We start from the raw sequence: 22,815 nt of genomic DNA, 5'->3' as shown, positions 1-22,815 counted from the left end.
ACCATTGTTAAACCAGTGAATCACGATCAGCCACTGCTGAGTGACTTTCCCTTGAGTCTTGATCTAATCGTAGACAATGAACTTAATGTTAACATGTACCATGGGTCATCTCTGGTTTATCTACTAACCTAGAAAACCTACATTAATCAGCGTTTGGATAGGACATCTTTAAATCTTAAAAGTTCAGATTACATGTAGTTTTAGTGACTTCAGACTCCATGACTCACTTCTGCTAAAAAACAAACAACTATCTAACGGCATGTTGCTTCAGTATCTGTCAGGCAAGCTAGCAGGCTAACTAACCCCTGTGCACCAGCGTTCAAAAACGTGACAGACAAGTTATCACTAGGATCGCTGGTACACGTTTATAGTTAACTCTCGTAAACAGGCACTGATCAAACCATGATTAGCTAGCTAACTAGCCACCGATGTTAGCTACCGCGGCTAGCTCACACCAGCTAACTTACCTTCGGTTGTAAGCAAGTAACTCTCGTTTGCTAATTGTTACAGAAGAAAAATAATACACTGACATTGTGTCTCAAGTGAACAGCGACAGGAAGTTATGCTATGAGACAATACAATGGCGGTAACGCAATTCCACAATTAATTATTTCATAAAAAACAAACTTTAAAGCATAAAACTCACTTGGTTTACCGCATCATCATCGCCTGCCAAGTCTTCCGGGCTGATCTTTCAAAGACTAAGTATCGCGGCAAGATGTATCACTGCCTCGCTCCAACACGCCGAAAATCACGCGACCTCCATCACTGTGCGTATCCACACGTTCCTAATTAGAACCTTTTAGTTTGAAAGTATTTACCGGATGTCTTACTAAGCTATTATGTCTGACTTGACGTTCACGGAGTTGTGAGTGTATATTCAATGTTTAACACAATCTCAGACGAAAACCATTTACTTTACTAAGAATCGGCGAACAATGTCAGAGCATGTCACAGCCTGAGGGGAAACTAGCAGAACAACACATGAAACAGTACTGAATTCCTTCTAAATCTGCCCTCTATTTCCAGAAAATTATTATGAGTAGTATTATTATTATTAGTAGTAGTAGTCGTAGTAGTTGTTGTTGTAATAGTAGCTGTAGGAGTATTACTATGTCTGCTACATTTAATAGAGCTGAAGGTTGTAATTAAAGCGTTTCTGATCACGAGTAAACACTGCCCTCTTGTGGACACAGAGCATAACTACATCACGTCTTTTAAAAGTTTTATTTTTAAATATATAACCGGAAGTGGCACTATGCTATTATGTCTAGCTTGACGCTAACGAAATGTAGTTACTCAACGTAAACGTAAAAGCTTTCAAATAGAAGTGTACATATACACCATTTTACGGGAATATAAATATTACGCTCGAAACACTAAGGCCATTTTAAAACAGAGGTGCCATAGCAAGATGTATCAACGGCTCAAATTAACAGGCCAAAATAACTGGACGACCGCTAACTGTGTCCAAGAGAGTACACTGATTTGTACTTCCGGTTCCGTTAGAAAACAGAATATGGCATTAAAAAAGCTTTAAGCTTCACCTATGGACTATAAAATATATATAAGTCCTCCAAAATGTAATATTTCTTTACACTTCACCAACAAAGTGTTAAAATACGTTTTCACAATAAGTTCTAAAAGAGTCGTTTTTACGTGCTTTACTCATAAAGGATATATATTAACTTAATAAAGGTTTAGATACCATCTGAGAAATAGCACTAAGTCATGTGTTTTGTTTGTAGTTCTTGATAATCAAGTTTTAGATTATATTAACAATATGGTTAACAAAAAAACAAAACCACTCAATGCAGGAAAAGCTTAAAAGCAACTACAAATGAACAAATAAACATCTGTTCAAAACCTTTTACTTTAGCAGGTGCAAAACAATTGCACATGTAGGATTTACTTGAGCCAGTTTTGTATAACTAATAAAAAATAACTTTATGTGTGTGTAAAATAAGTACAGGTAGGCTTTTAACTACTTCCTGGTTCACTTTGCACCTGATTTCACATCAGAATGAATCTAAGATAAAACCAAGTGACTGACTAATGTTCTCCTATATTTTATGGTGATCTGTTTCTGTATGTTAAATAAACAGTACTAATCGAGCTTTGATAAACAGCACAACACAATACTTTTTTCAGTGTTTGTGTATTATGGAGGACAGTGATTGGAGAGGGATTTGTGCAGTCTGATTTCACACACACAAAACATACAGATCAGTTTAAAGGAGAAAAGGAAAAACTATTTATTTTGATATCATATTGTTGCTCACTTTAAAACAACCACATCACAACAAGAGAATGGAAAAAATGAAATAAAAATAAAGACAGAATAAGCATAAGAGTTCATACATGTCTTTCCATGGTTGTTTTCTTCTGTCCCGGGAGGAGACGGGAGGTGGACAGAGAGCGGAGGAGGGAGGACAGCGTCGGACGCAGAGCCTCAACACACACAACCTGCTCATCCAGTCACCCCACAATTTGTGTCAGGTCAGAGGTTAAAAAAACGTTTCACACAGTTTTTATATACAAACCGCAGCCCAGATGAGACAAACAGCAAGATCTATTCATCCTGTGGCACAACTGGAGACGGTCTTACACACCAGATCCTGTATCTTCAGTTAAACTGGAAATAAAATTCGATAGATGCTGACTAAAAACATTTAAAAAGTGTTGGCGACTCCAAGAAAAGAGAGACCAAGTGAATATCTGTGGTAAAAAGACTGCAGAAAGTATGCGCAGTGACCATTTTGCTCAAATGTCAGTCATACAGTAACCGCAGTTGGTTTTAGGCTTTCTGTGCTGCATGCTATACGCAGGCGTGTGAGCTGGATATAGACAGTAGAAACAGGACAGAGCTGAGCTACTAGCTTAGAAAAATACAACAGATCCATGAGTCAACAATTCAAAAGATGACAATAGAAAAGTGTTCACATACAAAAGGGAATCTGTGAGCACTGAGAAATCCCAAATGAGTGAACAGTTTTGGAGAAGATTTTAAATGACATGTTTTGATTCCTTAAGATGGCGTCAGTTCACAATGAATCGAGTTCAAACGTTTGATGCATGGAGGCAACGGTTCTGTATCTCAAACAAATTAGAGGTAGCTTTGCCCTTTAAAGAGTCATTTGAAGTATACTCAAATATGAAAAGTGTGGTGTGAAACAGCCACACACATACACTCACATGCTCATGGATGTATCACAGTTATAGACACACAACATTGTGGTGCTTCTTATTGAGTGATACATGCAGTGATACTCCACCCCAACATATTTTCAGTATCTATATTTTTATTATAGACTCACTGGCTCTGGATTGACTGTTTGGAAAATATTACAAATAGAAATAGATTATGATACAGAAGACACCTTTCAAGCTTTCAAGACGTTAAAGTTAAAATCCAAAAGATTTCAGTCCTGGTTGATTTGTGCTTAGGTAGGCATTGAATCCCACATGGGAATGGCAGACCCCGCCACTAACAGTGAGAAAAACAACTACTGTTTAGAGATGCAATTAAAGAATGTGAATACAATGAATGGCTATTGCTGAACAAAATCATAAAAGGCATTAAAACTGGTTTTCATTCCATGAAAACATTAAGGATTATAACTTTAAGTACTTGATAAAAGCTAGATGTTGGCTGGAGTAGCACTTTAAACATCGTTTCTACTTTCTACCACAAGGTGGCAGTACGTGCCCATTTAATCACAGGGCTAAACATTGAATTGAATAGGCAGCAAATCAGAACATGATGTAGGCCGTGGTTTCAAAATAAAGTGGAACATACAGTGTACCGCACACACTTAAAGACTTTCAGATGGGTCATATAAGAGACAATCTTTGTTAACAATGAGCCCAAGACAGTTTACATGCGTGTGTGTGTGTGTGATTATTGTGGTAATTATTACCCTCTTTAAAGGAACATTTAGCTCTGTGCAGAAGCATCAAGGTAGAGGGAGGGACTGGTCTTACAGGGTAATCGGTCATGTTGACCTTGGCCCGTCCACTCTCATTATAAACAAAGGGACATTAGGGCCAAAGTGGCGTCTGTAGTCTGCTCTGTCAGTACGTCGCTCCTCACCTGCTCATAAGGGCTGACCCCTAACACTCAAACTCCCTCTCTCCCTCTCCTTAATCCACCTCACTCGTTAGAGGTGAAATCTTTGCTCACTCACATGTTTGCATTGGAAGTATCTTTCATTCGGTCGACCAAAGCTCTCATCCTCACTGACATCCACGAAACAGCTCACCTCATCCTCATCTCCTGACTTCTTCAGATTTTAACCATTTGACCAAAAACACCTTCACTCTCCCCACTTCTTCCCTCCAAATGTTTGCCCCGCTCTCTCTCTCTCTTTCTCAGTTACTCCCCCGACTGTTCTCCTCTGTCGTTTCCTTGATTTTGTCCCCCTCCTCATCCTCTTCCTCCTCCTCCTCCTCTTCCTCCTGTGCTGCTTGGATCTGCTTGGCCGTCTCTCTCACGCTGGAAAATTTCACTGACTGCTCAGAGGTCGCCGTCTCTTGGTGATCTGAGGAGACAAAGACTGATGTCAAGAGAAGCAAAAACCACAACACCAAGTTTGGCTTTTGGTCATTTTAACAACAACAGCCAAACTTTCCCAGCTTCAAGCCTGTCAAATGTGAATATTTGCACGTTTTCTTTGTCTCCTATGATAGTAAACCGAGTCTGTTTGAGTTTTGGACTGCGGGTCAGACGCTGACACTATTTATCAAAGAATAATTATCGAGAATCGATTTCTTGAGAAAATATTGGCAGATAAATTGATAAAGAAAATAATCGTTAACTGACAGATTTTACTGTCTGTACTTGAAGACAAAAGTTGTGTGTTTCTTGTCATGATTGCATTTTTAGTGTTATTGAGAAGATTGATGCACAATCGATTCAGGAATGGGAGTATTTGGGAAGATGGTGCTGCTCTATATAGAAATGTTATAAAAGTTATATTTCTGGTGATTTTACATGCATTTGTGTTCCTTTCTAAGCTGCAAACCCACTTCAGAAATTCAGCAACACACTGGATGAGACTGAGAAGGAGACTCTCAGGCTTATGACGAACAGCGACATGATTAAATAACGTGTTTTCCTTGATTCATCTTCTGTCGCTGAACTCAAAGAACAGGTGAACCGTAATCAAAGGACCCAGTCAGGATCTTTCAACATCCTGTTTGGGCACTTTGTGTTTCACCAGGCTTCCACAAAGGGATTTATTGAGAGAGCCTGTCATCTGGGCCGACAGAGCGGTAATTCTGAATGAAATGCCACTGTTCTCATGTGATATAATGGAGATTAAAAACAAATAATTTTGCAGCATAAAACAAAATAATAAGGGGTTGTATATGCAAAAAAGAAAGTTCACACAACTTGATTTTGTGTGCTATTTGTTCAGTTTAGTTTTGCTGGTGATCAAACGTGCACAGATATTTTGTTGCAGCACATAATTCAGACTCAGTCAAAAGGTTTTGTCTGGTCTGCTCTCTGTGCTCATTAATCCTCCTGGCTGCTCTGACTAATATGACCCTGGTGCTGTCTCTCACCACGCAGAGCTCCACCTGTGCTGCTGGTCGTCACCACAGACGAGCTTACAGAGCAGCTCCGTTTTACTGGGAACCAATAGGGTTTTTATATTCTTAAGTTTTATATCACATTTGCTGTGGGAGCAAATGACTTCACGGCAGATTACAGAATATACACGTTGAAGATGTAAACAAAACCATCATATTGTGGTTAACCAGACTGCAGGCGTTCCCCCTCTTACCTCTGCCTACTTTATGTAATTACATTCATTTATTTTTCCACATTTGTAAAACACAAACTTGATGGTCAGAATTTGGAAATTGTTGCTTCCTAAAGTTTGTTATGTTATAAAGTTTCTAGTCTGGTAGAGACTTTTTCAGGTGATTAGTGAGTGTAATATAATGCAGCTACCTGAATGAAAACACTCATCTCTGACACAGTGAAATGATAATAAGACAGAAACTTTTGTTGAGACACATTATCTATCTTTTCTGTAAAACATGTTTCTCTCACTGTGTAAGGAAGATTATCAACGATGGTTTCTTGTAATGTGAAATGTGTGCAGACACCATCAGGATAGATATAAAGGAAAAGGGCAAATTGGACCATTCACACAAACCCGAAGGAAAAATACACCTTTAGAGACGTTAACACTGCATATAGCACCAGACTGTGAAGTCAACTACATTATTTCTCGACTGTAGTGACATCGAACCATTTACCTTAACTTCACTTTTCTTAAGCAGATAAGAAAAAGAAACGCCACCAAACCAAACAACCAAACCAAACAACCAAACCAGGCCTTTTAGCAGTGTTAAATTGTCTCAAGGTGTATTTGTCTTTAAAACAACAACGACAGTGTCGTCCCTGCTGCCGCTGTGTGCAGTGTTGTTGCTGCTGCTCTCAGCCTCCATCTCACCAGCAGCTTTGGTGGGAGATGTGTCCTCTCCCTCCTGTTCCTGCAAGTAGTCCTCATCCTCCTCCCCTTCACAAGGGTCTTCCAAAGGGGGGTAGACACCTAGGTTCTGCATATGTGCTTCAGCCATCTTCTGCACAGCTACACACAGGTAAACACAGCGCACACACACACACACACACACACACACACACACACACACACAGGGAGACGGCCACACAAACACATGGACACAGACAAAGGGATAGAGGGATATGTTGTTTTGGTTTTACCACGCTTCAACACTCAGTCAGTTTTTATCAAGCTGCGCAGGGTTGTTTTTAATACATGCCAGGCAGGAAGCCAATTAAACACATGCACTGACAGACAGACAGGCAGGCAACTGCAAAACGGTATCCCACACTGATTTTTACAGGAGAGCCTCCGCTGTTGTTTTCTATCCCTTCTCTCACCCTGTTCTCCCATCTGTTTGTTTGTACCCTCGTCTTTCCTCGACTGCCCGTCCTCCTTTGCGCTCTCGCTTGGCAGTGCTGACTCACACTCTTTTCCCTCCCTCCCTATACACTCTCCTCTCTTTTGTGATATTACCCCCCTCCCCACTTCCTCTGGGTCACCTTGGCTTCTCTCTCTTTCACTCTTTCACACCCTCAGATACACAGTGCGGCACTGAGAGGCAGGTCACTTATTCTAGCTTGAGGTAGGTTACGTAATTATACCGAGGTAGCTCTCTCTGTCACTCTCTGCGTCTGAGCTGATGAAGGACAGATTTCTGATGCAGGAACGAGGCTTCCTGGCTCATTATATCATCACTCGACATGCAACACACACCCAGAAATCCCCAGTAAATGAAGCTCTGCTGACAACCGCTGAAATGCAGAATTTTGCTCCTATAACGACCAAATGCAACAAGCAAGAAGCTACATCTACGAAGACGCAAAAGAAAGTACATGTTTGTGTTCATGTATGCATTTCTATCCTGCCTATATGTGTGTGTGTTCATGCCTGTGTGTGTGTGTGTGCCACAGCTGTATACACAACTGACTGTAATCCTGGATGATCCAGACTTTCCTAGACTCACACTCAGTGTCTCACAGCTGTCACACTCTAATCTCTCTCTTTCTCCCTTTCTCTCTATCTGTCACACAAAAATATACGGACCTTGTTGTTGTGTGTATACTAAGAGCAGAGACAAATAGAGACATGCCTATGTATATCACATATGCGCATGCACAGAAAAAAAAAAGGAAATAAGGGCTTTTAATGCATATCTACCCATCTGTCACATGCATTTTTTCCTTTGTCAGCTATCACGAAGCATGGAAAGCAAGGAGGAAATTGACTGCAGCGAAGCACGGTAGAACAAAAAGGACTTAAGGATGAATCACAACACACAACCACCACTTGTAGTATGAATACTGCTCACATCTACCTTTGAGTGATGGAGGCTGATACACGTTTGGATTGACACGTTTTGGTTTGAGCACTCCGTTCTCTCCTACGACCCACTGCAAACAAAGAGAGAGAAACATTAGCGCAGATTGTCCTCATAGGTTTCTCTTTAAAATTCCCCTCCAGACATGTTGTAAGACATGAAAATACTGTTCTGTGAAATAAAATGTGTGACTAAAATCCAGACGTGTCAGTTCTCAGTGTATGTACACTGGAGACTTTTCACACCACACTTGTGTAAGTTGCATACTGAACAATATTTGGCTCTAAACAAGTTGTGATAAACTTTTCCCCTTCAGCAGATGAATGTCAAAACAGCCTTCTAGTGTCAAACTCTGCACATAAACCATAGTGAAGCTCAAACATCCAAGTGAAGTAAGAATTTAAAAAACTATATGCAAGAAACATTTATATATATATATATATTTATATATATCTTTGTTGCAAAACTGCACAGAAAAGGGCAAGTTATGTAATTTATTATATAGCACATTTCATATACAGTGGCAAATCACATAAAAGATGACGAATCAGAAACATATTCAAACCCAAAACGTCATGTTTTTTACGGCTGCACCTTTACATCAAATGAAAACATCCTGTATGTCTCACTCTCCCTTTATTTCTATGGCATGGTCACTACATGTGCTCGTCAGGCATGCCATGCAATATTTCAAAGACAGGTTTTTGTTCAGAAACGTCAGTATTTGCCATGTGAGTGCTACTACATATGTGCAGGGATACTTATTTCGATGCAGCCTCCGTAGTGAACCTTTCTCCAAAGTACTGCCTGCCATATCTCATCATTCGACATGTCAGGATCTTCACTGGAGTTTAAATTTTGGCCTTCCTCCGTGGATAAGAATGTTTTGTGAAACTGCTATTTCTAAAGTCAAGAATGAAGCTTCAAGCCGAGGGAATTTAAAATGTTCAAAAGTCTGAATTAAAAAGGTCTTGGGTTTGAACAATAGTTAACCACACAACATGAGTTTGTGATGGCGGACGCTTCGGAGGATCCAACAAGTAAATACCAGTTGGGAGCTGATATTTGTACGAGGCAGACAGAAGATAATAGAAAAACACAGCGTTATGTTGTTAACAATGAAATGGCAGAATCCAAAATGAACTATGTATGTAGTTCATGGGATTGAGCGGGAAAGAAATGGAGGGCAGATGAGAGTGCACTGATTATAGAAAAATGTTTCGACTTCACCTTTACCTGATGGGTGGATTGATCATCCTCAGGAGATGATTGGTCTGCTACTCTGAACAGCGTAGCAGGTGTGGGCCTCCTGCGCCGGATCTATAAACACACACACACACAAACATAAATGGCAGTCATAAATAAATGAATAATTAAACTGGCCAACACTGTATTATTAATAATGCTCAGCACAAAGCCTCGTCAATCAGAAGGAAAATGTTGACAGTCCATGCTGGTGAAGGGCATGCTGGGGCCTCGCTCGCTTCATTAGTGCTGCTGCCCAGGTGGCTGATGGGTCGACAGCTAACAGCAACTTTCAGCACTTTCCCGTAGCACTGGTCAGGTCAGAGCACATGCCACAGTCAGTAGAGCAGAGGAAGACTCATTATGTAACTTTCTGATTTCATTTATAGACACAGTGAACAGTGAGAGGCGTGCTGTGGAGAATAAATAGATGCTTGTTGCTCAAGATTGAAATGATCCAGCATTTAAGAAGTGTTAAAGCTTTTGATACAGGATTTATCTGAACTGAATCACACAGCTCACATGTTGTAAGTGTGTTTGATCACCTAAGAGCCCCGTGTACGGTCATATACACCGTGTCATACAGAGGGACCATGGAAAAGAGCATTTTAGACTAAGTGAGCCCCAGAAATCAGCCCGGACACCCCCCCCCCCCCCTTCACTGTCCAGTCTCCCTCTCCAACCCCACACACTGTTCCCTGCAGACTCAAGCCAGCCAGGCGGTCTGCACTTCCTCTAGCAGAAGTCACTGTATATACAGTGAACTCTCTGTCCTTATGGGAACAAATGCCCGGCTGTGCCCCTCCAGCTCACCAATATCATGCTCTGCCTGTGGGACTGCACTCTCACAGGAATTTCTTTTGACAACAACTCTGTTGATGCTGATAGTTTGGTCCTTTTAAAGTCATACCCCACCAAAAATCTATCTTCTGAGTATCAAACACTCACCCCCTGTAGAGTTGAAAGGAGGGTTAACAGGGTTGTACATGATCACTGGGATGGAAGTCGTTTAGATATACTTTGGCATGTTTGGAACATTTTCAGCATTTTCAGGTTTTGGACTCTTGGAACTTGCTTTGGGAATTCTGATGGACATTTTATGATTGTTTTCTGACATTTTAAAGACTAAGTGGTGATCATATCAGAAAAATAGTCTACAGATTCATCAGTGAATAATCAGTAGTTGCCACCTTTCAAGCAAACAGGAAGTGACTGTTTGATATTCAAAAGATAAGATTGGGGTGGCATATCACTTTAACTTTAACTGAAATACCCTGAGCAGAATGTGTCGGGTCTTTGCTTCATAGAGAAAGATTTACATGCAGAGCTCAATACTTTGACTCATTTTCCCACAATTCCAGAGGACTAATAGCTGGCATCTACAAATCTGCCTTCTGGAAAAATGTTGGATAAAATAAAATGCGCTGAGAATAAAAGCAGTGCAGCTAAGTGGACTTGGCTGGTCAGACAAACAAGGTACTGAAAAGTGTCCTCTGTGGAGCAAGCCAACCTTGGCCATGACATGAACCTTGGCACTGCTGTTTACGGCACCACATAACATCACAGGAAGAGAGTTAAGTAGCCTGGCTCTATTTTGCGTAAAACTGCTCCATACGGAGGGATGTGTTTGTGTTCGGTTCCTCTCCATCTTGTTAGGGGAGGTGTGCGTCATCACAGTGAGGCACATGTTGCCAAAGCAGAGGCTTGCTGGGCCGTGTGGTGGAAAGCTGCCACCATCAAACACAACAACATGGAGTAATCGAGCGTGGATTTCACCCTCATTTATGACACCAGACACACATTTTAATCTCGTCACGCAACTTCCAGCTTCCCTGTCTTCCCTGGATCTCTCCCACAATCTGTCTGTCTCTCTTTCTCTCTCTCTCACCTTTCATTTCCATCTCACTTGATCCTCTGCTTCCTCTGTCCTGTTTACTACCATATTCATCATTCATTGATTGACAGTGACATTTCTGTCACTTCCCTCCTCCCCGTCCTCTCCATCACCAGAATGTGTCATAACTGAAGTCATATTATTATCCTTTTGTTTGCTGCCTTGTCTGTCCTTTCCTTTCCTCAACTGATCTCTCTCTTTCTCTCTTGATTGGCAGGGAACATCCACACCTTTGAGTCCCCTCTGTCTCCCCCATCTCTCCCCCTGGCGAGGTGTGGAGGCCTGGGGCTCCATGAAGCTGTGAACCCTGCTGCCTCTGCCTGCCTGACACCTGCTACCAGCCTTGCAGGGCCGCCTGAGGAGGGTCACACAGAGGACCACAAGAGAGAGCAGACACCAGATGTTGCCATGACCAAGCCTATGCCCAAGTCCTGTGGCATTAAAGCAATTAAACTGGGAAAACCACTAGATTGATTCTCTAGTCATGCAGACATTGTATTTGTAAGGCGTATTTGTAAGGTTATGGTGAGGAAGGTACAAGTGACAACCCGATGGTTCTGCTAAGTTATGCACCATGCCAACAGATTCTCACAGGTCCACATTAGACGGGTCTACAGGAAAATAATCTGCAACTGTTTTGATAACTGTTTGGTGTCATTTTTCAAGCAAAAAATTTATAGCTTCTCAAATGTGAATATCTGCTGCTTTTCTCTGTTTTATGCCGTTTTAAACTGAACATCTTTCAGTTTTGGACTATTGGTCAGAACAAACAAGACAACTGAAGAGGTCATCTTGGACTGTGAGAATCTGGGATGGACATTTTTCACTATTTTCTGACATTTCATAGACTAACCAATAATTGATAAATCGGGACAATAATCAGCAGATTGATGGATAATGAAAACAATTGTTAGCTGCAGCCCTGATGAACTCTTCAGTATCATGGCTTACAAAACTTAACTTCCCCATTTTACATTTTACTTTCCTAAATTTCTAGTTTAGTTTAAAATAGCTGTCACAACTCTTCTTTTAGTTTTACTTCTGTTTTCTGAAGTATGTTACATTATTCTGGTTAAAGTGATGGTTAAGTTTTGGTCATTGCTCTCTTTCCAGGAAAATACAGACTTGCTCCTTTTAATAAATAAAGGAAAGCTACACATTTCCAAAGTGATGTATGTAATATCCCAGTCCCATGTCTGTGTAGTGAAAACTATGAAAGAAAAGCAAAAACCAAAAAAGTGGTCAAAGCTCCCATCTAATAAGGTGTCATTGAAAGAGACAGTTGCAGAATCAAAGAGGAAAAGATTAAAAACTGCAGAGTCCAGTTTCATTTATTCAGATGGAGATAAAAATAGGAATGTGAGATGAAAGGAAGGTAAAATGATTGTGTGGGATAATTGAGGTCACTGAGAAGCATAATCTGATGATCTATTTACCTGAATGTGTGCTCATATGCAGTGTGTGTGTGTGTGTGTGTGTGTGGGGGGGGGGGGGGTGGGGGGGGTGTAGATGACTGTCCTCCTAATGCCACCATCATGTAATCATCATGGTGGTCTTGTGAAATGCCAAGGCATGACCCCCTAAACCAGGAAAAAGACAACAGCCAACCTTGCAGCTAAATTGTGAAACAGGTTCTAAAGTAGACGAAATGACAAAACAATGAAACCATTGACTCAACAAACATAAATGCATTTGCAGCCAGCAAACACAGGTGTCTCTTTCTCTCTTTCAGGCACATTTACACACACACACACAGTGATGGTGGCATTGGTGGTAGCAGTGACGTGCTGCTGTATGACATTGGCAATGCCAGCTGACATAAACACATACCGTAGCTCTAGTAAATTTCCAGCCTTAAAACCACCCCACTCTCCCCGAGTTACATAATATGTATGTGACTTCCTCATTTACGCCAACACTGGGGCACAGCGTGTGAGATTACTCCCGCTACACTTTATCCCTCCCCTCCTCCCACCTCTACTTCTCTAAACCCCCTGCCCCCAATCTCCCAAACCCTCTCCTCCGCCGGCAGCCATTGTTTTTGTACCAAGATCAGTCGAGCTGCTGTGGACTTGCACTGAGGGGCTCGAAGCGGGCTGCTGCGTTGGCCTTTCAGCGGCTCCACAGGTGTACGCCTGCAGGCTTCCCCGAGAGGCAGCAGCACCTCACTAGCTTTCACACAGAGCTTTGGTCTCAATAAAAACATTGGCTGATGGATCATAGCAGAGAGAGGAGATGCATCAGTTTATACATAAAGCTGATGACTGAATTTGAATAATGTGTTGACTCTGCAGTGTGTGACAGATAAAGGCGGTAGAGAGAGAGAGCAGATTCATTGAAAGGTGGCACGGCATGTCTTTAAACGTCCACAAAGCTCTTTGGATGTATGTTTTGAGACGTGTCATATAAATAAAAATCTTATTAACAATTTGTATTTTTATAAGTCTGTAAAGTGTAATTGGAGGTAAGCAGGCTAAGTTGCCAGGACTCTAATATAGGACTACAATACCTCACTCTGTGCTGTGTGGGGTCCATGAGTCATTGGTAAATGTTGACTTCGCACATGTGTGCATATGTGCACAGGTATGTGTGTGTGTTGGCTCAGCACTGTCTTGCGTAGCAGCCTGGGTGCAGATCGGCTGATATGGGTCTGCTCCCCAGAGGCCGTCCTCTAAGCTGGTGCTCTCGTGGCCGGGCTTATAAAAAGCAGCAGCAGTACAGCATAAACTAGATCGGAGGCGTCTCTTGGGGCTCTGTGGGATGAGACAGAAAGGCTCTAAAAGCGCTAACAGTCGAGCATCTCGGGGGGAGTCAGCCGTGCAGATCTGGCGTCAACGCAAAGACAACGCAGAGAGAAACACACCTCAGATCTCTTTCCCTATCAGCTAACATCTCTTGTGTCCAGCGGCACTGCGTCACATCAGGCCATCCTATTAAGCAGTGTGTGCCAACTCCCTCTGATAGAGGTGGGAGCATAACTCAGGTCCACATGAAGCTTCTCTGACTCTCGCTCTCTCCCTCATGGCCCAGCTGTAACCCAGCTCCGGATGGATAGATATGGATTTGTAAAAGATTGATTTGCAGTTATGGCATCTGCCCACAGGCACATGCCACTACATCACTCAGAAATAAGCACTTGTGTATGTGCATGGCATACAGTACACCAATGGGAGCCTTCTCAAAATGTTCAACCAGAAACTATGGGGAGGCATATGGAGTAACTTTGTTCAATTAAAGAAATGCAGAGAAATCTTGTGTCTGTTCCCCCTTTGAATAGTGTTTCTGAGTGTTGTAGCTCGGCTGTTCTTCCCAAAGAAGATGAATGATATTTTTGGTTCGTGATCCTTCATTTCTTTGCATTTCTTCAATTGTAGACCATTTACTCCATGGGGCAGCACATACATCATTCATCCAAACAATGTCTCCTCCTTCCAACCTCAGGTACGTCTACTGAATACAAAGTTCCCTCTCTCTCCTCTTGATGCCACTCATCTCTGTCCATCAGTGGGTGCGAGGTGCTCTGCTGCAGTTTCGTCGCCTGTTTCTTGTACCGTGCTCTTTAACCGGTTTCAACTCTGAAGACCAACTCAATTAAACAGAGTCGTGATGTCGCACATTTCCTCTGAGGCCCCCCCCCCAGTGAGCCTTTTAAAACGAAGTGGCAGAACCCCATGTGATGCTCTGATGCTCTGAGTGCAATCTAGCAATGAGTTCAATAACACGATAAGGTGAAAAATGATTCCTCTCAGCATGGGCTGAGGGTTTTTTCTGTTTGAAAACACATGTTTTATGGATAAGTTTGTTGGATTTTACAAATTACAAATGGTGGAACAAAATTATATCAACCTTGCAGGTTTAACTATTCCAAAAATGTTTAAACATGAATGCATTTTTTGCTAATGCAAGAGTGCAATAGTTAAGTGGAAATTCAGGTTTTGCAAATTTAAAAGACACAGATACAAAGATAAAGATGTTGTTGCCTGTATCTTATCTGGTTCGTGTGAATAGCGGCATATTTACTTAGATTTTGTTGGTGGGAGGCTAAAAGATAACACACCAAACTGTTTTTGAGCTCTAAGATGCAAAATAGTAGTATATTCTTACTGGAATCTAAGGAATTAGACTGTTATAGGTTTTGTGTTTTGCTCAAAGAATTGGACACACTGTTGGCTGTTGTCAGGATTAAACCAAAAGACCAGGCCACCCTGCCCCTTCCTGACAAAGCTGGCACACAGAATGTCTCTGTAAGCATGACAAATACACAACCAAAGGCCAGTGATCAGATCTATCATGTGACAAACGGCTCTGTCAGACATATTCAGGCTATACCCAGTCATCACTAATAGACAGTGCTGCCAGGCAGTTTCAACAAGGCTTCACTGAGTAACACCCGCTTGTTGAGTTTCCAGCTGTTTCAAAGAGGGTCAAGGACGTGGCTACGCAAATTACAACCCCAACTGCAGCTCAGTGAGCTCAACTGCAGCTCAATGAGCACCATGCATTTGAATAGGAATGAGCACACCATGCATATCTGACAGACCTCGGACCGATTCAAATGAACGGCATCATGAAATTCCCATAAGTCTGAGAGGCATATTCACATAACACTTTTGCTTTGACCTTTGGCCCCACCACTGGCTAACTGAATAAACAGATGGGCTGGAGATAGCATCTGGAGGGGCTCTCCAATGACCCCAAAATAGGAAATGTAATTACACTGTACCCACTGGCAAAATGATATCATACTCAGACAACCCCCCACCCCACCTCTCTCCTTCTCCTTTGTTTCACAGTACCCCCCCCAGCATTTATGTAATTAGCTGTTTGGCCTGTCGTTCCAGAGACTGTTGGAAGAAAGGTTTACCATCACAACGCAATGGAGATAATGTGCCAATGGCTGATGAGTGACAGGAAGCCACCTGCCAGGCCACAGTGCACACAGGAGCAACACACAGAGCGAGGTGACAACAGGGGAGGTGCCAATCAAAGCTTCCACGGAAACGATGGCATTGCTAACAGCCTGCAAACACTAGGATAATTCTGCTTTTCTTGTTCATGCACTCAAATTCAGTGGCGTCACATTGTGCAGCTGACAAAGACCAGTTCCAGAGGTCAACAGGCAGGTACAAACACAGGACAGAGTAGCCATAGTTACTCATCTGCAACGTCATATGTACCCACAGGTGATAAATGAAAAAAAGGCTACTGCTGATGGTTACTATCCAGATTACAGGTCATTGCTTGGACGCAAAAGGCATTTATAAACTCACCTAAGTGTAAAATTTCAACTTCACTAAAGAGTGTAATAAAGATTTGTTAGCATTAAGTTGTTGGTTCAAACAACTAAAAACACCTTTATTTATTATGCGATTGCGTAAATTTGTTTCTCAGGAAGACAACCCATTTGTTTCCGTGATACTTTCTGCTTTGGGCCATTCCCCCTAAACATATTGAAGATGACCTGGTGTGCTCCGGTTCAAGCTCGTTACGTTTCTGGCAGATAAACATGAAAAAAAATCTCAAGCGCTGTGACGAAAATCAGAGATTACAACAGGAACAGCAGCAATAACATAATGCCATGTCTTTTTTATGTTGATGAAACAGGGATCGAGACCAATCCCATTTGTTTTGAGTCATACCTCAGTGCTCTCTCAATATGCCGACATCAGTCTGACCATCATCTTCCCTCTACAGGAAGGGCCAGAGCCGTCTCTATTTTCTGAGGCGGCTGAGGTCCTTCAACATCTGCCGGACTATGCTGAGGATGTTTTATGAGTCTGTGGTGGCCAGTGCCATCCTCTACGCTGCTGCATGCTGGGGCAGCAGGCTGAGGGTGGCGGACTCCAACAGACTCAACAAACTGATCCGCAGGGCCAGTGACGTTGTTGGGGTGGAGTTGCAGTTCTGGGTCCAGATACTGTCACAGTTACTATGAACATACTGATGTCTGACAACAAGTCAGCTCCAAATCCTCCAAACCCAGCCCTTATCCCCTACCCCCATTTCTCTCCCTGCTGTGCTGCCGTTCTAATCCTCCTCTCATCATAGATATGATTGCTGCTGTTGTTGCTAAAAGATGAAGGACTTCAGATGCACTGTGATTTCCCTGCACCGTCACAGATAGAAAAAAAAGATGAATGAATGTATATTAGGGGGCTGTTTCTCTTCATGCCCCGACGACAGCCTGACTTGTTTTGATTAACGATGATCCCTGAAGCGACAAGTGAGTGACTGAGAGGGATAATGACACCAACTGACAACAGAGGATTTGTTGACCATAACGTGAAAGGCTAAGAGGGCGTATTGCAGCATTGCAGGCCTCCATCAGTTTCTGTACAGTGCCCGTGCATGCCTGAGGTGCAGCGGGCATTATGGCACATTTTCAACTCACTGTGTACAGTGTCATCAGGCGACAAATCACTCTACCCATGCTCAATATTTATGTTATTTAACTGTTTACACATTACACACATCCATGCGCACAGGAGCCGACATAAGATGATATATTGTTCAGTTAATGTTATCATTTAGACTAGAATAGAATAAACAGGCTTTTGTGCACAGAAGGTACACTGCTAAAACAAGGTGGAAAAAGAACATGAAAGGAAACTTTGTGCTGTTGACAGATACAGGCCATGAAAATGTTGCTGTAGAGTCATTAACTCATCAAAACGCCTGGACTGTCAAAAATAGGGAGGAACAAACACATACACACTACAGAAGACAGAGACCCATTGATTGTCTCCAAACTGTAATTACAATCTGTGGTTTCCAGCAAGGCAATTCATCTTTTTTTAAATAATTTCTTTCCCAATTAGCTTTTGCCACTACAAACAGCAACAACTGCTGACGGCAGGCAACTTTGAAAGGAACATGAAGACTAATTTTCATGATCACGTCATTGGGCGAACTGAGTCACACCACTACAGTGACATTCTTGACTGTCCACATGCAAAGGAAAGATCACTGCACCCTCTTGCCCAGTCCCAGCATGCTTTTTGCCATTCAACAAGATGTTCTTTCTGAGAGTGCATGTTGACAGTCCCCACAGACTGCTAATGTTTGCCCACAAACACATGCTGCATCAAAGGTCGCTGTTTGACGTTTAACCCAGAGACTGGACTAGGTAGGATGACGGGGGGTGGGGGGTGGGGAGAGTGGGCGAGGCAGGGGAACCTAAATCATGCCCTCCATCACCCCTTTAGGTCTAATACAGATTAATGTAGAAATGTTTGATATTCCCTTTGATATTCTAATTCACAGGATCAACATGAGATCAGATCAGGTGGAGTTGAGAGGAGACACATAGAGAGATGTCTGCTTGTTGAGTCCACTGGGAGGCAGACTTGGAGGGAATCAGGGGTGCAGCGTCTGCACCATGACCCTAATCTCTGTCCATTATGCACATTACCCTACATCACTTGCAAAGCACGCAGGATTTGTGTGTGTGTGTGTTTGTGTGTGTGTGTGTGTGTGTGGAGTGGGGGTAGGGGTGGTAAACACAGCCATGTGCTTTCTCTGTGTTGTTGTCGACAACCACAACTTTGCTCATGACCTCTCAATGTGACGAATGATCATCTTAAAAAGAGGTTTATTCGAGGAGGATTTCAAGAAGATACAAGGAGCGCCAGAGACATGCCAGGGATGGCATTGGAAAACGAGAGCGGACATTTAACCATGACGAATGTGTTTTTGAAAAATTGTGGTGATTGTGAAGACCTTTACTTGGAAGGGCTTACACAGTGATTTGGTCGTACTAACTGAATTTGTTTCAGAACAAGTGGGGGGGGAAGCATCTCTTGTCACTTGTCCAAATTCTATTCCAGTGACATTCAGGTTGCTTTGGATAATGTGCAGAACACACTGAGGACAGTTTTTAGAGGTTGGTAGAATTCTGCTCAGAGGGAGGTCAGTGGATTATCCTGCGTAGGAGGGACATTGTTATTTGAGGTTAATTTTTCAACGATTTTAACACCATAAACAAAATCCCATTCACCTTCAATGTACTGAAGAAGATGCAAGCAACAAATGTCTCAAAACTTGGTTAAATAACACCGAGACAATCTGCTAAAAACCAATGGGGGTAAATAAGAGATGTTTTTTGTTGTTATTTGGTTAATCTCTTTTATGGTAGACCATGCAGATATTAAAGTAGAATATATTCCTTCAGAGTAAACATTCACAGGTGAGAATATCTTATACCTTTGACACATGTACTGCTGTTTTCTCCCACAATGTGCAATATTTCACTGAGTGGGAGGTATGGACGTGTCTCTCACATTAGCACCCAACCCATTAAAGAGCATTCACACATGCATATCTACAAACATGTAAAAGCACCGATGTAAACAGCCTATCAGACAGACAGAGCTGTCCATTAAAGTTGACCTTTTAGATGCCAACTGTGGGGGAGCTTTGGGCGACATAGTTGTGCAGCCCGTCTCCATAGTAACAAGGCCCCAGCAGTTCAGTCGATAGCGGTTTTTGGGGTTTAAATGCCATCGGAAACAGTAAACAGTAAACAGTAAGGAGTTACCGGTTGTGTAACAAGTGTGGAAGAATGGTATAGTCATTGCAACTCATTAGCAAAGATGGACTTGTTGGCGACAGTAATTGCTGTGGGAGGGGAAGGGAATGAAATGATTGTCGTTAACCGTTACCCCTGCCCACCCACGCCTCCCTGGAGACTCCCATCAGCCCCGGGTAGATGCTATCTGCTTTAAACACACATAAACACATCCTCCCCTGAACACCCTTTGGTTTCCTTCAGCACATTCGTTGCTTTGTTGTAACACTCAGCATTCATCCACCTGCACACACAATCACATACACACAACCTCTAGAGTATCATCAACAAACCAACCTGAGGCTTTATATTCTTTATGCTCTTGAAACATCTACATGCCATGAGGTGCCATGCCATTTGAGTAAATTGGAATCCAAACAGAAGAACCAAGCTCACAGAAGCTTTAGCACACACAACCTAGGTAAAGCCCAGGGCCGGCCTGCTGGAGGAGAGCCAACCAACAAGTCTAATTATAGCTGATCACTGTTTGACCATAAGGTGATTGAGTAATAAGGTCCTCCCCAAAACAGAAGGAAGTGAGATTTTTTTTTTTAAATGAAGGAACAGCTCACATATGGTAGATCGCTATCCTGTGGTTTTCTTGGAAGAGACGATAGGGATCAGAGTGTGATGACAGGGCATGAGAGATAGAGAAAGTAACAGTGGGGGGAGAAGAGCAAGTGTACATGTGTAAATGTGAGTGAAAGTCTTGCAAAGCATTGCAAAACATTTACACTTTATAGAGTCATTTAGTCTATAATTCAGTATTAGTGTCTCAAATGAGAATGTGAGATGAGACAACTTGTTTTGTGACAAGAAATATCCTAAAAGCTGCTAATTCCAGGCAAACCTGATTCAAGAAAAGCCTGAAAAAAAAGTGCAATTATCACACTTTGTCGCACTATCGAACAAACCTGTTATGAGAGTATATGATGATTAGTCAGGGGATAGATGGAGCATGACTGCAGGTCACTCGAGTTCATAAAAAGTCCCTTTTATGCAGCTGTGAAACAAGGACAGTTACTGAGGGATCTGACCCCAGACAGGTGAACCCAGAGATTAGGTTGTGTGTCTTTCTCTATCTGCTTTCCTTCATATAGCACATCTCTCTCTTGCTTTGCCGCCCCATCTTTCCTCGAGCTCTCAGGAGAAATGAGCCATTGGCCTCGATCTACCTCGGCACCAAACGGCTCCTACTTTGGCCCACTTTCCCCTGCTCTAAAATAAGAGCCACCAGAATTTGAGCCAAAAAAAAAGACAGATCAAAGTTGTCCTGTCAAAAAGGAGCATTTCATGAGATGATACAGGCCACGCTGAGTCAGTCATAAGACTGAACGATTGCACCAACAAACGTTTAAATGACAGAGGTCACTCACATGCAGAAAGAGTGGCAAGGAACCAAAGATGAAAAAGACAGTAATTATTAACAGTAGCAGCTACGTGACCAACTAAATGTCAAGGGCTTGTTGTTGCTGCTGAGTTACAAAAGAGTGAACTGGCTTCATACGCAAGATAATGACTTTCGTGTCAATGTCACATTGTTGAACAAGTCAAGATGACATGAGACAGCAAGGCACTGATCTCATGAGGAAACAGAGAGAGGGAAATGTCATCATAATTTCTCAAACGTGTGGCAGACAGACCCGACAAACCCAGCCCTGCATGAGGAACTTGTCAAAAATGAAATAAAGCAGAGAGAAAAGGTGATGCATGATGAAGATGTTCTGGGAGACATTTGGCCAGTAAAGGAACAGCACTTCATAGCTACACTACACAATGCTACCCCTCCCTTGAATGACTGGATGGAAGACGGGGGGGGGGGTTAAATGAGAAATTCAGCTGTGAAACACTTCAAATTTAAATCAAACACAAAAACAAGTCAGATACGGCTAAAACAGAATCTTTAGAAACACAACATTTATCTTTCCTTGGGTCAAACACCAATCTGTCCACCGCCTGCTCACCATCTCCACTTGCCGAGGGTCAAGGTTGGTGGGCGCAGAGGCCGGCACAGCAAACTGGATTTTCTTCCTCTCCTTGGACTCCCCCTCGACCTCAGACGACACGGAGGGCTCCATGGCTCTGGATTCTGGGGGTCTGACTCCCAGCGGAGAGGAGGGGTCGCTGCCGAAGATTACTATAACCTCCCTGGAGAAACCTCCCACTGCTGGGTAGTCCCGCTCCTGAAGACTTGTCTTCTCTCTCCTACCTCACTCCTCCACACCCTGACTCCCTTCTTCTCTTAAAAACAATAAACTGAACAAACTCTCTCTTTTTCACCTCCTGTCCTCTTTCCCTCTCCAGCAGTTGCTAATATTCTCTTCTACCTCTCCTGTTCTCTCTTTCACTCTTTCTCCCCTCCCTCACAACCTGTGCTGCTGGAGTGAATGAGGCAAGTCCTTAGATCTGGCTGTGAGGGAGAGAGTGGGTGGGTAGAGGGTGGAGGGGAGGGGCCAAGGTCCAAAAGAAGGTGGAGATATTGTAGGAAAGAGGGGAGGAGCCAGAGCAAAAAGGGGAGGAGAGGAAAGAGGATGTAACAGGGGATGGAGGGGGAGTGGCTGTGTTTTTCTATCTATCTAAGCTGAGGATGATTTGTAATCAGAAAAAAATATATAATCTCATCACATCAGCTGAGCCTCTTTTGGCCTCTATTTGTGAATGAGAGATTTATGCTGAGAGAGGGAGGGAGGGAGCGGGGAGTGCAAGGAGGGATAAACAAGAAGAGAGATGTGTGGAGTTTGGGAATGTACATGGGGATCCAACAGCTAAGCCAATGCTACTGACATCACTAGATTTATTAGGCTGGGTGGTGTTATACGTGACGCTATGATCAATGATTTTCAATGAAAGCCACATTATAGTTACAGTGAAATGCTCGGCCGTCCATTTGTCTTCCACCCTGTCGAGATTCATCAATAACTGAGACAAATCCCATTAAAATGTTTTTAACCTCCTTAACTAAATAATAATAAAACAATGGAATAAAAGGTGTCAGTGTTTTAAGAGAGCAGAGAGACCAAACAACATGACAGAGAGGAATTAGAAGAAATGGGACATCAGGATCTTTAAATGAAATATACAGACAGACGATGATGGACGTAGAGGCAGAAGGAGAGAGGAGGAAGATTGTTGGTGGCGACGTAAAGGGAGAGAGAAGGGCAGCTCCAATGCTATTTTCAGGGCCTTGCTGTTATTTCACAGGCAGGGGGATTTG

General features: G+C 42.6%; 1 protein-coding gene across 3 annotated transcripts; it reads right to left on the bottom strand.

The window, feature by feature from the left end:
• Positions 1-2,230: 2,230 nt before the first annotated feature.
• On the bottom strand, positions 2,231-21,985 carry ppp1r1b (protein phosphatase 1, regulatory (inhibitor) subunit 1B). Of its 3 annotated transcripts, none has more exons than XM_070922944.1 (5): positions 21,566-21,985; positions 9,127-9,216; positions 7,894-7,969; positions 6,468-6,605; positions 2,231-4,541 (listed from the first exon to the last, which is right to left on the bottom strand). In XM_070922944.1, the coding sequence occupies exons 1-5, from the start codon at positions 21,677-21,679 to the stop codon at positions 4,372-4,374; spliced, it is 588 nt and encodes a 195-aa protein (XP_070779045.1). In that variant the 5' UTR covers positions 21,680-21,985; the 3' UTR covers positions 2,231-4,371. The 3 variants fall into 3 exon arrangements, with proteins under 3 accessions (XP_070779045.1, XP_070779047.1, XP_070779048.1); XM_070922946.1 differs by having other exon boundaries at positions 9,133-9,216; XM_070922947.1 differs by lacking the exon at positions 6,468-6,605 and having other exon boundaries at positions 9,133-9,216.
• Positions 21,986-22,815: the final 830 nt, after the last annotated feature.

This window comes from Enoplosus armatus, chromosome 17 (genome assembly GCF_043641665.1).
Source record: "Enoplosus armatus isolate fEnoArm2 chromosome 17, fEnoArm2.hap1, whole genome shotgun sequence".
Lineage (NCBI taxonomy): Eukaryota > Metazoa > Chordata > Actinopteri > Centrarchiformes > Enoplosidae > Enoplosus > Enoplosus armatus.
The sequence above is the reverse complement of the archived record's forward strand: the minus strand, read 5'-3'. Positions and strand labels throughout refer to the sequence as shown.

Coding starts and splice junctions, on each gene's coding strand:
- ppp1r1b (XM_070922944.1), bottom strand. CDS start 21,679: ATGGAGCCCTCCGTGTCGTCTGAGGTCGAGGGGGAGTCCAAGGAGAGG. Junction 7,970..9,126: donor AATCCACCCATCAGGTAAAG/GTGAAGTCGAAA, acceptor CTTTGTTTGCAG/TGGGTCGTAGGAGAGAACGG. Junction 6,606..7,893: donor TCAGCCTCCATCACTCAAAG/GTAGATGTGAGC, acceptor ACCTGTGTGTAG/CTGTGCAGAAGATGGCTGAA.